The 15,725-nt window shown below is 39.1% G+C and overlaps 2 protein-coding genes across 4 annotated transcripts in view; one reads left to right on the forward strand and one right to left on the reverse strand.

The window, feature by feature from the left end:
- The window catches only part of Qin (tudor domain-containing protein qin), a 312,288-nt gene that overhangs the window by 192,534 nt on the left and 104,029 nt on the right, over window positions 1–15,725 (forward strand). The window lies entirely within an intron of this gene.
- The window catches only part of LOC139987192 (uncharacterized), a 117,203-nt gene that overhangs the window by 10,439 nt on the left and 91,039 nt on the right, over window positions 1–15,725 (reverse strand). Inside the window, exon 2 of the mRNA XM_072003171.1 lies at window positions 9,969–10,175. Coding sequence (XP_071859272.1) covers window positions 9,969–10,175 — 207 coding nt within the window. The remainder of the gene's footprint in view (window positions 1–9,968; window positions 10,176–15,725) is intronic.

Genomic DNA, 15,725 nt, shown 5'->3' on the forward strand with positions numbered 1-15,725 from the left:
TCAGGCCAAGTTAATGGCCGTGTACACTCGTCGTCTGTTAACAATTTATTGAATCAGCCCTGCAATGCTTATAATGCTATCAGCGCGGAAGCATTAACGATTTGCTCGATCGCAACGATATTTTTCGAGAAATTCGAGATATAGTGAAGATTCTTGCTTTTTCTTCGTTTTATATCTTTCGTTAGACTACCAGATGGCGGCTTTATCAGACGAATTTTACTAATCGTTTGCTGATCGCTATGCGTGTCTTTGTCTCGTTTACGAGACTTGAAGAATGTTGCAATAACTTCAATTATGAGCTACAATGTAAAAATACGATTGCATTGAAAACGGCCCCGAAAAACAACGTTATACCTTGCGATAACGATGATTTTAAAGAAATAACAAAGAAGAAACGAGTCGCGTATCAGCATCGTTCGAAGCAGCTATGATTTGTTTGTAAAAAGAACGATAATAACAAACCATAACTATACACATGAAAACTACACGCAACACGGATATAGAACGTGAAACGGAATTGCGATGGCCAGGTGCACGATGGCAAAGCTTCTTAGCGAATTATAACCACTCGTGCGAGCCTTTCTTCCTCTCTGTTGTCCGTCTAAACAACTTTGCGTCACTACTAGGAAGCCATAGCTCTCCGTTCTCCATCCCCTCCATTCTCTCCCACCCTCTATTTCTACCACCCCGTAGCTATTCGAATCTCATTCGACGAGCAGCATAGTTTCAGGTGGCACATCTCGCCGATCTCTCGCTCAGCCCCAAGAATACGCTCGTTGTTGCCTCAAACAGAGGCGGATAGAGAGCAAGCTGACAGACACGATACAAACGAAACATCAGACAGGGAAATACTTGTATTCAGACAGAGACAGATTATACACAGGTATAGAAGTAGAAAGAGACGTGGATACGTGACTATAGAGACGGAACGTGCACTTTCCAACATGGTTGGAAACTCGTCCGTATCGCAGTGACATCCATACGAAATTCGCACCTTCCATCGCTTGTCCGACCTGTTTTGTCACCGGAAGAGATTTCGTGTACCCGCACGAAATAAACGTCCTCCTCTCTCTTTCTACCAGTTCGGATTCTCCCTTCTCGATCACCACCTTTGTTCTCGTTCTCTTTTCCACTACCCATCCACCCCTTCCCTCTCCCTCTGTTACCCCCTTTCGTTTCTGTATTCGATTCGGTACTCTCTGTTCAACTTCGACTGTCTCTTCGTTGATGATACTAGCGTCCTCCCGACGCAAGCACGCCCGCTTCGTCCAGGTAATTATAACTTCGCCTGGCTTCACGCGGAAACGTATTCTCGTCCTCCGGCTTTTCATCCCTTGCACCGGCTCGCGACGCGAGACGATCGTTCTAATTATTTCGTTCCTTCGACGCGCAACGTAGCGGATTGTTTCCTAGTCAAATGTTACGCGAGAGAAGTTTCCGCGGATAGAATGTTTTCTTTTCCTCTTTGGAAGAGGGGGCGGAGGGAGGCAGAGGTTTTTTAGACGTGGAACAATGTCGCGATGTTGTGAATTTGACACGTTGTATCGAGGAATTTCCGGAGCAGTTATTCGTAGATTTAAGGCGTTTGTTGCAAGGAAAAGATGGTTGAAAGGTTATTCGTATCCTGCACAACCAATCGTGAGCAGATTTGGAATAAAAGATAGTTTCTGGAGTATTAATTATAATTATTAATTATATAATGGCTCATTGTTACATTTTTGAGGAAGAAGAGACGTTTGTGGGGTAGTTCGTATTTTAGATTGTCAATTGTACGTCGAGTTTGAAACGAAGGGTAGTTTTTGTAGCGAGGAACTGGAATTATCACTACGAATTCCAAAGATTGTTATTACGGAAATAATATTTCTACAACAAAAATTGTTTACCTGTAATACACAGTTTTCTTAAATTCGTTGAAGGTATAACACGTTGGAAAATTTTGTATAACTTGAAGCAGGATAAAGTCTAGTCTAGAGAAAAGTTCAAAACATATTCGTGATATTCGCATCAATATTTCAAAACAGCAAGTCGGAAGCGAGACATTACGATTCGAGATCCTTCGCGTTCCTTTTCACAAATCCAGGTTTTAAAGCTATTCTTATTCTCGAGGAAGGGATAGTAGCGCCTCCGAAGATGGCTTGACGGAACAGTAGAATTGTAACCAGCTGCTTCATCGTCAGGAATCTTTGATACGTGGCTAAAGTGTGGAATAAAAAACCCATGTGAAATATCGTAGCACGGAACGAAGAGTTGCTATCCCTTTAAAAATCGCCACGGCTTTCGTCTAAAAAGGGTGCGCCATTTGCTGAGAATTCGCCATCTTGAGGGGAGTTTAGCTATTTGAATAGCAAATTCTGTGTATTCTATTGTATAATGAAAGCAAATTTTACTTTGTAACGTAAAACGGCACGATATTCTACGTGGCAGTTTAAAATGCATCAAAATATTTTATTCCCAAGCTCCTTCTGCTGTAGAAAAATTTCGTTGTATGTACTTGCTGTTGAAAGAAGATATATTAGACTTTTGGATATTTATTACGATTAATTACTCAGAAATGTAATTGACAGGCGTTCGATCTTCTTAATCCTGCTATTTAATATTCTATTAGCTGCAGAAAAAAATTTGTAATAGAGAAATATTCGTTGCGTTGCTATCATTCCAACACGTCATAAACAAATAAAAAATTAACCAAGTTTGTTACTGTATAATACATATACACGTTTGTCAATAAGTTTCGAAACACTTGCTAATTCCAAACATAAATTTTAACAAAATCTTCACAACATAGCATAAGATTCTGTCTGTACGATACGATACATCTTCACTTTCTGCCTGACATTTCAATCACGCGTGAAACTATTTTTCGACGTTACGTCGAGCAATTAAAAATTTCATAGAATTCGCATTATATGGTTGTTGAATTAACGTTGAAATCATTGTTTATGCGATTATATATCAGCAATCGAGTATATCTGCGGCAGTATTATCTATTTAATCACCTGCTGATCGATGGATTAATAGTAATACCTGCTCCATTATCCTACTAGTCAATAGCGCTAGATATTCACACTGTTGACTTATCTTGAATTTGTATGGTATGATCAGAACTGGTGACGTTCACATTGTTTATTTCATGCCAGGTTTCATGTGCTTAGAATATCTTTATCCTTCGGATGTTCCTTGCCATCTATCATTTGCTTTTTGGCTAAGGTTTCCTTATTGTTAATTACTTGTTTCTAGAAAACACTACGAATGAACAACGTGTTTACAAGAATTTGTTTTTTATATTTTTATGTAATAATTGTTCGTGCAAGAGACTTTGTCACAAGAGAAAATGAAATTCATGCTTCGGCAAATTATAACAATCTTCTGCATACTTGGAACAATATACGTTGTATTATACTTCTTTAAAAACACCTCTATTTATTTCCAACGATTACAATAATTTTAATTAATATAATATAATAATATTCGTATTGAAACTGACATTTAAAATACAAAAATTAGATTCTCCCACAAAAGAAACATGCAAGAAACCGCTCTCGAATAACCAAAGGGTTAATATTTTCATAGGATCCCAACCCCCACATCTCTCTCGAACATCTTCATCTTCTCCGGTTAAACTTACAGCGTATCAGTTCAAATACAGACCACATCCTGCTCCGCTTGGCAAATCGGTGCAAATTAAAAATTACAAATTCACGACGTATTCAGCGACGAACCGTCACGAATCGATTCCCGGTTCCGTCGCAGCGTTTCGTTTGTCTTCAGCGTCCCTTCAACTCTTGGAATCTCGCCAGGCCGTCTCGTCGAGGTCAGAGAAGAAGAACGCGACCAAGCAAAAAGGGACCATACATGCTCGAGGCGAGAATCTCTCTGCCTCTTTCTCTTGCTAAACCAAGGGAACGCGAACCGTAGAAAATAGCCGTACAATAGCCTGGAGAGAGAAAATCGCGTACCGATCCGCGGTTGTTTCTGTTTCTCAGTGAAGGAGGAAAATCTATCCTACTGTTTGGCAAATGAAGGACAAACGCCTGGGAAATGCATCAGTCTCAGAGGTTCTGTCTGTTCTTCCCCTCTTTCTCTCTTTTATATCTTTCCGGTGGCAGCCATCGTCATAAAGTCAGTCAGCCGAACAGTACGAGGTTTGTCGCTACCCCCCTATCCCCCCTCCAACTAGTATCATTTCGCCTCTTTTTCCCACCCTTCTGTCTTCTCCTTCGACTTATCTCTTTTTCTTTCAGCCTCTCCCATCTCGACGCATCTCTTCTCGTCTGCTCGCGCTCGCGCGTGCTCGTACATTCCCGTTCATAAGTATCGGGGCACATCCTAGTTTTATATAGAAGACGATGTGATTAGTGGAAATTGTCGATGGAACGACTAATCGATGAATATTTTGGATAAAAACTCGTTTCGTGGCACACGGAATTTCTGACCTTTTTATAGTGTATGATAGTTTACTAGGAATAGAGTCTAAAGATACTAATTTCAAGACACGCAGATCAAATTTTTGGAGTTTGACGTATATCAAATTTACGCGTGTCGTATGAGATTCGTATGAATTGACAACTGTTTAGCGTAGGTTTACTTAGTGTTATTCAGAAAAGCATGTTACCATCGGATAGGTAAGGCAAATTAGCGCATAGACTTTACGTTCGCAAAATTCATCAGATTGTGGTCCCCACGCCTGAGAACCGCAATTTTTATGCCAAAAATTAGATGTATCAACATTGCTTTCTTGTCATCGATAATCATTATCGATGAATTTGCCTGCTTTCGACCATCGTTCATTTTTAAAAACATTTCTATAAGTAACCAAAAACAATACCGGTTACCAATAACAAAAAACAAAAAGAGAGGTTTGACTCTTCGTAACCAAGAACAATTTTCTTCGTCGATAATGTTTATCAGTGACCAAAAAGAATCCGAATTAATTACAACAATCATTTCTTACCAAAATTGTTTCAATTAAAATGTTAATTCTTATGCTATATATATATATATTTTTTTTTTAATTACGTGCAATAACCGTTATGATCCCTGGACTTAGTATACTTATGAACGGGGATGTACGTCGTGAAACGCACGAGGAAACGTAGTAAACCGCGTTTAGAGGTTCAACCGAGAAAAGAAAAGAGAAAGGCGATCAGACGAGATGGTAGATTGAAGAAGGATAGAAATGCTTGGATCCGTCTCTTTTGCACCCTTGTTCTCTCGCGATTCCACAGCCCCCGGAATGCTCCTGCAGAATCTACCGCCTTTGGTTAGTGCAGAGGTCGCGTTCCGGGCTCGGCTATTTCATTATCCTATCCCAGAGTACGATGGGGAGACAGAGAGAAAAAGAGAGAGCTAGGGAGAGAGAGAGAGAGAGAGAGAGAAAGTAAGTGGAGAAGGATAAACGTGGAGGTAGGTCGGTTCCATCGTATAACCGACCCTTCGCGAGATTGAGTGGAACGTTAAGTCAATGAGATAACTTTACGCTGTGCCATATTGATTTTGCTCACGTTTTTCACATCTTTTCCGTGCTGGTGGATTTTTCTGTTGCCTGTGTTTAAAGGTGAGTCTTGGGTGCGTTGAGATTGAAGAATGGTTTCTTCATAGTTTCCATACGATGTCTTTTTAATACACATTCCTGCTTGTTCTTTATAGACAATAGAAGAAAAAAGAAGAAGTTTGTGGTTCGTGGTTTATGGTTGTATGGCTTTTTCTCTTGTCGGTGGATCTTTTTATTGTACGAGTTTAAGGGTGAGTGTTGGGTGCGTTGAGATTGAAGGATGGTTTCTTCATAGTTTCCATACGATGTCTTTTTAATACACATTCCTGCTTGTTCTTTATAGACAATAGAAGAAAAAAGAAGAAGTTTGTGGTTCGTAGTTTATGGTTGTATAGCTTTTTCTCTTGTCGGTGGATCTTTTTATTGCACGAGTTTAAGGGTGAGTCTTGGGTGCGTTGAGGTTGAAGAGTGGTTTTTTTGATAGTATCGACATGATGACTTTTTAGTATAAACCCCTGGTTGTTTTTTATTATAGAAACTTGCGGTCCGTGATTTATGGTTGTGTTCTTCCTCATGCGGAAGTCTACGATTATAGAAATTTAAAGACTAGCGTGATAAATAACTTGGAACTTTTGTTGAAGTCTTTTCTAGTCTATGTAACTAAGAAAAGAAAAATTCTCGAAAGCAGAACGTTCACATGTAATCAAAAAATTGGCCATGTCGTTACAAACACACGCACATGGCATGCATCTATAAAATAACAAAGGGATTACAACCACCGTTAGAGTCGGTTTTCTTTGGCATAGGAATTACGGAAAACGTTCCACAATAACATCCACCGCGTGACGATGGGCGTTACGTGTTTCGGTGAACGCTGTGGCGATTTGCGGTGGCACTGGCAACACGCGGAAACACCCTCATTGTCAGAGAATTTGCGATCGATAATCGACATAACGCGAGACTTGCCACGCGGTCAAGCAAATCGTCAAAATCCTTAAGCTCATTTCGAAACGAGACGCCAATCGTATAGGAGAAAAAAATAATTATAATTAATAATTAAACGACGTTTAAAAGCTTCATTATTATCCAACAGCGTCAAATAACTTCTAACAATTATTCTATCCAAGATGGTTACTTTATTTTCAAAATTTAAAGGATCAACCATTGAACAACATCGTTAAACAATTTTTAACTAAACCGAAACTTGACCCCTGAAATTATGATGTAATTAATTTTTAAAAAATTACCACAAGGATGGCTATTCTAGCCAAAACTTCAATTTTTCGCCTGAAATTTAAGGAGTTTACCATTGAACAATGCCAGTAAAGGATTTTCACCTATCGTTCTATCCAAAACCAAAAACTCCTGCAATATGAAGCATTTACCGATTACACAGCATTGTGAAATAATGCTCAGCAAGAACAAGTATAACCATCCTAACGAAAACTTTGATTTTTCGCAAAATATTTGAAGAATGTACATGTTGCAACGCCTAAACTATCTAACCAAAAATCGAAACTTCACGTTTTGGAAGAAGCCAAGAACGTTGCACATTATTCACCCGTGAATCGTCTACGAATTTCTTCTCGTGGCTGCATCGACTTACTCTCTGCCCCATGTTCGAACAACCATGCAAAATATACCCTTCGTAGCGTGTTAACCGCATTCTCTGCCGCTATCTTCGCGGTACACTTTAGCGGGGGCTGGTATCAGCTACTCGCCAGAAGAAAGGCGTGTCTTTTCCACTGAATATCATTTAATTTAACGCGTACATTTTATAATCGGCTGTTACACGCGTGTTCGCGTAAATCCATTTCACGACGGTCTTCCCTCCTTCTTCGTGGTTGTGAAGCAACGTCGCCACGTATATGTGTATCAGTGTATAGGGTTTGGAATAGGTAGAGAATGTCAGAGACAACCCTCGCAGCAGCAGACCGCGTTATAGAAATTTTCCGCCGGTACGTGCAGACTGGAGGATATTTTACGACCGATCGATTATCGAGGAGTGAGAGGGTGTGTACGCACAAAGGGCTGGAAGAAAAGTCGAAGGGGAGCCGAGCCCTGCATCCTGTCAGGTCAGTGAAAAATCTTCAAAGAAGCTGCAGCAAAGTACCAGACTAACGTGGCTTGGATCTCACGCGCCTGTGTATTAATAATCTGATCGATTTGGTGTTTTTACCTCGTTCTTGAAGTTGAGCGAAGATTTTGTTATTAATATTTCCGAAACTCATAATGATTCATAGAGTACAACGTGTCTTTCGTACAATGTTATTGGTTTTCTTATCAATCGCGCGCTTTCTGCTTTCGTTCAACTTTATTAACCGTGTTGCGCGCAATTGTTTTTTGTAAAAACTATGCCTTTATTATACGAGCACCGTAAAGAATTGTTGCGATTTTTCGACAGCCTTTCCAATAACTTGTAAATATTTGACAACTTTAGATGGCGAATTTTTTAATTATTCTATGAAAACTATTGCGTAATATAAAAGACCATTGCGTTATCCGAAAGTTATTTGCGTTAAAATATCAATTTATTAAATAAATGGTATTCATTTTTACGAAACGAGAGAAAGTGTTTTACGTTGACGCTTTCTTAATAAAACGATGAAAATTGATTTGGTTGTTTATATTTTAGTAATGTATATCATTAAAAGTAACATGATATATAATTTTAATAACGTTACAAGGTAGAAGCTTTAGAAAAGAGATAACGTTTCGATAGTTGAATTTGGGAAAATTTCAACTGCGTTTATTATCAAGATATTCTTCAAACGCAAGCTACGAGCTTTGAAAAAAAAGAGGAAAAAATGAGAAGACAAACCTAACCGGGGGTCTAATAAACGCCCTTAAACGCGATCTCGAGACGCTCCGGAGGTCGGAATAAAAACGTTTTCCGGTTGAAGAGCAGCGAGACAATACGCTGGCATACCTCGGCGAGCAATAACTGTCTATGTATTTATTTCTTGCCTTTCATTCCGCATCTCCGCAATCGCATAAAGCGGCCGCTTAAACCTGGAGGAACTTGTCGGAAGATCCTGAGCTCTCTACTATTCTTCCCCTCCGTAGAAAAGAAGAAGGGACCGGAAGAAACGAATTTAAATACGACGTTTCTCGTGAACGACCAATTTTCATAGTTCTCCTTTCCATAGTTCCTCTACAATTGCCCGAAACGTTTCCTCGCTTATTCTTCCTTCAGCATCCCATTAGATATTAGATTTTGAAAAAAGAAACCTGTTCAGAAAATATGGATAGTGTGTAGACCTTTCGACGAACTGTTTGGTCATTTTTTGATTTAAACGTCGTATTGTTTGAATAAAGGATCATGGCAATATAGCGCATGGATAAGATTATTATTCATGGATCAATCATGCGGGAGTATGGAATAATTGTTCCGATCGTCGAATGTTGGTTTATTGAAATTAATAGTTTGGTGTGTTATATCACGGTCTGTGCAGTTAACATAGCGAAATTTTATGGATATTTCAAGGAATGAAGCATTTCATAAAATAAAATTTGCAATGAAATTGACGTGACTGCTGTTTGAAACATTTTCCATAATGTTAGAGAGAGAGAGAGAGAGAGAGAGAGAGAGAGAGAGAGAGAGATTTAATTTGTACAGATAACGAGGTAAACGGTTGGAGTATGAATTAGTAGTATTTCATACGGAAATTGCCACACTTCTTATTTAGATATCCAGCTACAACTGCATTTCAAAATGTTCAGCGGTTCTATCAATGCAAGAATGTCATTACTCGTTGAAATTGGAGTTGTGAAGGTATTTGGTACCTTCTAGCTATCAATACTTTGTACGTAGCAACGCGTATTCGTTATTACTCATTTCGTATATCGTTTCCTTTTTTCTTAACAATTCTTTAACAATCCTTCCAGTGAAATATATTTATATGATACCCCTTTCTGATATTGACCTATAAAATATACCGATAATTGGTAGGGAAGAAACTGGAACAGCCTGTATAATAATATTAAAACAAATACACGAATTATGTAACGTTATATTATTGTCTCGTAATTGTCAACGAATAATAACCGGTTGATAATTGAATTAATTGAATCGCGTGCCTAAGTGAATGCTTAAACCGTATCTCAAACTCTACGCTCCATTCTGCTTCCAATGAAACCTTCACCTCCATCTATAAAATACGCGATAAGACTAATTCCTCTGCAAATAGTCATCCCAGTAGTTCTCCTCTTCTATTCTCTCGCAGTGCTTTCTCGTGTTCAGACTCAATTGTAAAAGAATTTTAACACCTGCTGAAAAGAGCTTGAAGAACGCGAAAACAAATGAAACTCGCGATGAGAAAAAATTTGGAATCAGACGAAAGAACGAGACGAACAGATGAGAGAAGAAACGGAGGAAATAAAATTCTTAGAAAGAAGAGAAGGATCGAAGAAAAGACGAAGCAGCAACTTTGATCGCGAACAGGAAATGTTTCGCAAGACGATCTTGTTTACGTACCGGGTATCGATTTCCCGAGATCGAGATACTCGCGAACAGAGGGGCTGAGAAATCCAGGAGGTACAACCGGTGCCTCGTTCGTTGGATTATTTCTTTCTTCCACGTCCTCGTAGTAGTAGTCCTCGTTGTCGCGGCTATCCTCCGCGTCTGGGTCCACTGGTTTCGCCCTCTTCGACACTTTGCCGCTTTCGGTGTCCCGTACACTCTCTGCAACACGAGTGATACACAGTCGATCACAAAAGTATTCGAGCACCTTGTATAATTTGATTTTAATTCTTTGTATGATATTTACGTTAAACATAGAGTACAGAACAACCTGATGTATCTTGGATCATTCTAAGTCTATATCTTCGTTTAGAGAACTTCGTTTAGAGAAGAGACTTCGCTCTTCGAGTTCATGGCAATTTCAATCATAAAAAAGTTTCTCAATATCTGGAGGGACGTTTGTAAACTTAGGAAAGAAAAGGCGTCTTTACTTTGCCACCCGCTACATGATGTAAAAACATCTTTGAAGAAAATGAGTTGAGAATTGTGAAAGTTGTGGCTTCGCGCTTTGAAACCACCTCAGATGGATTTTTATACGATTTGTTTCTTCTACGAAGTTTTAATTACAATAGTTTCGATATCGACAAATTTTCATCGAAAATTTAGACTCTGTCTCCTAATAGGTAACAGGGAGATAATAAAAGATAATGAATGTTACTTAACTTTTCCAATTACAAATTCATCGTCGATTTATACACTTTGCAATAATTTATATACTGTTCTTCTAATTCGACCAGATTATCCCGATGTCTATAAACGACGATAACGTGAATAGCAATGGAAACTTCGAATATCTGTCCCTTCTGAAAAACAGAAATAAAAGGAACACGTCACGGTACGATGAAAGAAACGTTACGCAAGAGTGTGAACAGAGCGAGTGTTTGTAAGTCTCGCACACGATCGACGTAGCCTGTACACGAATTAATCCGTTGCATTTAGACGCATAAAGTTCGGCTGGTCGATGAGCTGTTAATTAGCTTCCACGTCACGGACGCACCGGCATCAAATGGGATGAACGCGGGATTGTATCCACCTTTCCTCGCGAAGTAACACGTACACGACAATGTGTGCAAACAATACACTATAGCGAGAATTCCGCGATCCAGATTCTAGATGCGTGTACGATCGGCCAGCTGTCACTGGAATTTGAAATATTTCGAAAATTACTGTTTGTTTCTCTTCTACATACGTAACGTGCCTCTGCGAAGGATGATTATGTTAACTCCACCCAGAGTAGTGGCTCATAACTTTGTGTTATTTGCTGCAGTATATACGAAATTAATAGAGTTCCGTGCTTGTTGGTTGTGTCGTTATCGTCATGTATAGGGTGATCCTATTTGCCATGCTTTGATAGTTTTAACTGTTCGAAGTTATATTCCTGCGACGATGATGCGACAACGTGTGCGGTATAAGGTGACGATCGAAGAGTTTCGAAAAAATTGTCGGACAGATTTTTCGTTTGATAAACGTTAATCTTGTCTTTGTTATTGGACTGCGGATTTTTATGCGAATATATATTTTTATAGACACAAGCGTAAAACGTAAATAGAGCTTCGTTTCGCCTATTGAAGATTTTAACGAACATTACAGTTTGCATATTTTATATATTTTTTCATATAGTACACACTCTGTTGCATCTCTGTGTTTTTCAATTCCAAGGTGCAGAAGGAATATGTAAGATATCGAAAGCGGAGTACGCTCGTCGTAATCTTTGCGTATGTTCCATTCCTTACGAAACGAACCATATACCGTACGAAGCATATGAGAATCCGCTGTCTACTTATAGCCGGCAGCGCTGAAAGCGACTTACTGGGCGTACCAATTCACCAGAAGCTTCATTTCATTTTCTCTCGATAATTAACTGTATTGTGGCAGCGAGATGAATCGATCGTGCGAGATTACAGACTCTCGCGGCTCAACAGTTTACACGAGTAACCCTAACGATTTCGGGAATTTTGAATATTTCACAGAAGGGGAAACGCAATCACCGGCCTGTCCAACAGAGGAAATGTTTAACGACAATGGTATACACAAGGCTGAAATTAATTAGCTGCCGACTTTCCGAACCTGATGTTTCGCTTCTCGATGAAGTGGCGTCCGGCTTCGTGAAATCGATCGCGTGTGCACGAATCTAGCCTGAATAACGTAACAACTACGTACGAACCTGTGGTTCGCGTAATCGTGGCGACATGGCCGCAAAACTTTCGCCTCTATAACCCCTTCTACGAGGCTTTTAATGCACTCACTCACTCACTCACTCACTCACTCACTCACTCACTCACTCTCACTCTCTCTCTCTCTCTCTCTTTTGTTTGGCCCATAGTTTCTCCCTTGTCAGAGGGAGGACTTAGCTTCAACGTCCCCTAAATTACAGTCAACTCCTGCAACCCTCTATTTCTCTCCCTGTCTCTTTGGTGGAAACTGGGTCAAGTCTAGAGGGCCTGTGGCTTTTGCCTGTGGAAACATCGAGGAAACGAGAGGTCAGGACCATTGACACCTCCACGTTGGCTTAGTATTTTCCATATAGAATTTGGGGGATTAGCGACCACTTCCTTTGGTTGGAATTTTTGCATATTTTAACGATGGAGATGTTTGTCTTTTTCTTCAGTTTTAGGAGATTCAGAATTTAGGAGACTCACGACGAGTTTCTCTTGTTTTGGGAATTTTCCGAAGTGGAGGTGTTCGTTTCTTTTTTATCTCGATGAATTCGAGGTAAATAGTTAACCCATCGATGCATTGTGGTATCTACCATTCTGCTTGATTTGAAAAACTTTTTTAGTGTCCATTCGCTTCTGCGAATTTTGGAATATTTAAATTAATATTTCGCTTTCATCAGACAGCAAGGAAAAAGGGGAAGTTTGTTAAAATCGAGGCAAATCTTCCTGCTAATTATATGTATCACAAATAATTCGATAAATTGAGATAAGTCCAAATATGTAAATTATGATAAAAACAAACCCCGTTGATCTTTCGCTCCAAAACAATTCACGTAACGTACCCATAAAAGTTTTTATGGCAAAAGTTCGCATATTTTCGTAAGTTACTCTAAATAATGAATTATAAACTAAATATAAATAAAAACTGGAGATTTATTAAATCTAAAAGATTTGAAATTAACTTCGTACACTCTCCGAGCAATTTGCCGGAGGAGATTAAAATGAATCATCCTCTGTATTTCATCATTTTTCACTAAACTCGTGACTTGTTACTTAACAATAAAACAAACAAATCCTATGTCTAAAAGCAGCTTCTTTCTCGATCTGTAGCTTAGGTTACGATTGATACTTCTCGAACTTACATCATCGGATACCTGATTTTTGCCGCTCGATAAATTCCACGGGCAAGATGTTCAGTGTTACGTAACCCAAAGCCTCGACCTGGCCTTATTGTTAAGATTTCGTACCTCTGTGTATATCCTGGTTACGTCATACCACGAATAAAAGCATTGCTATATTCGTTCATCACTTATACATTTCGATGTTATCTACTTTGTCATCGTGGAATATGCATTACGCTCATAAATATTCGGACAGTGCATGAATGTATAAATTAATGATTGAACGTGGCGCTTCTATTCTCTTATAGGCTTAACAGATTATAAATTTAAATTATTTGAAAAAGTTTATCAATAGTGCATTAAAACGATACACGCGATTTACATATTGCCGCAGTGAATTAATCGCTACGTGGTATTTCTGTTCGTTTAAGAGCTAACTCTTTTTACCTGATACATAGTTTAGGAATTAACTTAAACAATAATTAATTAAGCTAACTAGACGACAACAAAGTTTTGATATCAACTGATATTTACTTATTTCTTCAATCGATTGTTTGTTCAGAAATATCCGAAATATTATTTTACTGTGTGCTTCTCCCACGATTTCCTGATATGTAAAGCATTATCTTGGTAACTGTATTCTCTGATTATCTACGTGCCCTTGTTTGCGAATTTACGTCTACCACTGTTCGCCACGCAACTAGCACCCAGTGTTGAGTTAACAAGATATATGGCTCACGGAAATACAGTTTCTACGTGCATAAAGCAATTTCTATGTCTCGATCTTTGACTCGAACGAGTGATTGGCACACTATAAATTTAATAAATTTCTTTAGAAGTAGAATTGTCGGGCAGTCGTGTCGTAAATCTAACCGTCTAGTATTATTATTATTCTTTGTGAGAGTAAAAATAAGAAAAAAATGTTACGCAAACATATAGTGGTAAATTCTGACGAAGAACTTGATTTCGTTAAGAATTGTTATTAATTAATTCTTCTTTAAGAATCTTTATTTATTTAACATCTTCTGTTATTCGTAACATTGTCTAATATCTAAGGGACGATTCTATGATTTGATAAATATCGATTCCCAGGAAAATCCTTTGACGTGGATCGTATCTAACCCCTTTAATTCCAAAAGAAAGCAACTTGCGACAGATTGATGGCAGCAGCCTCCCAAAAATGGCGTTTCAACATGTCGTTTGATTATTTCCTTGTTCACAAATGTTTGTTGTGTACCGTGTCGACAATTGATAGGCCAGCGAAAACATTCCATCACCGTTCGTTTTCATTGCAGTCGACGCTTGCCAGCCATTCTCGCGTACTCGCAACGTAAGCCGGGGATACGGTCACGCGTTTCTTTGTTAATTAACGATCGTTTAATTACCCGGCGTGGAATTGGGCGGCCGTCACCGGCCTCGCTGCTAGAACTCGTACATTTGCCCAATTTTTCCCCAGTTCTCCTCCCACTGGAATATCGTGATAATTAGGCCAGCAATGGAGAATAAATTAACGAATTCGTAAATTCGTCGATTGTTAATTAACCATTCGTCGACGAACGGGTCAATCGATAAAAACACTTGCAGCCTCGAGCGTCGCCAAAAACGCACGATAGTTTTCCATCCTGTTGCATTTCCTGTTTTTTTTTTTTTTTTTTATTTTCTCTACATTTTATTTCGCATTTCTTTCTGTGTTTTTTTTTTTTTTTTTCAATTTCGGAGGCTAAACGTCCTCGGGCGATTCGTCGATCGATGCCGCGGAATTCGTTTGTTATTACACGCAACCGCGTTAATTTAGTTCCGGCCGGGCTAGCGCGATACTTTCGCCCGGGAAAACGCTCTCGCGAAACATTGATAATTATTTGATATTCGCTTGGCTGCCGAATAATTACACCTGTTTGTTCGTGGCATTTAATACAGCAAGTATTATTTGATTTCGCGTCCCTACTTACTCGCGCGTGTTTTATGAAATTTGGCCGACCAAGCGCGACGAAATTGGCCCCGGCCTGATAGAGAACCCAGCCACCCAGCAGCCAGTCGACCAATCGGCCCACGATGCTTTCGTAAAAAGCGCGTCGTTCCGCTGAATCAACCGGTCGAACGAAATAACGAGAAAAAAGAAAAACACGAACACCTGGGAAAATAGTTAAAATACGTGTCCTATCGAGGTTTTATCTTTGCACCGCGACCGTGGTTTTTCGCGGTGTTAATTGTCCGCGAAAGTGAGTCGATCTGTTGCCATACATATATACATACGGTCGTTTATGAAACGTTTTCAGGCATTGGGAAACTATTTCAGATGCGCTGTAGTATAATCTGTACAATGTGTATGATTTAATTTATATTGTCGATGCTTTAAACTGTTCAATTCATGCATCTCTGTATATGTATTAACGCAATAATCAATTACAAGAAATATGTTTCGACGACTGTTGAAA

The sequence above is a fragment of the Bombus fervidus genome, chromosome 5, assembly GCF_041682495.2.
Source record: "Bombus fervidus isolate BK054 chromosome 5, iyBomFerv1, whole genome shotgun sequence".
NCBI lineage: Eukaryota > Metazoa > Arthropoda > Insecta > Hymenoptera > Apidae > Bombus > Bombus fervidus.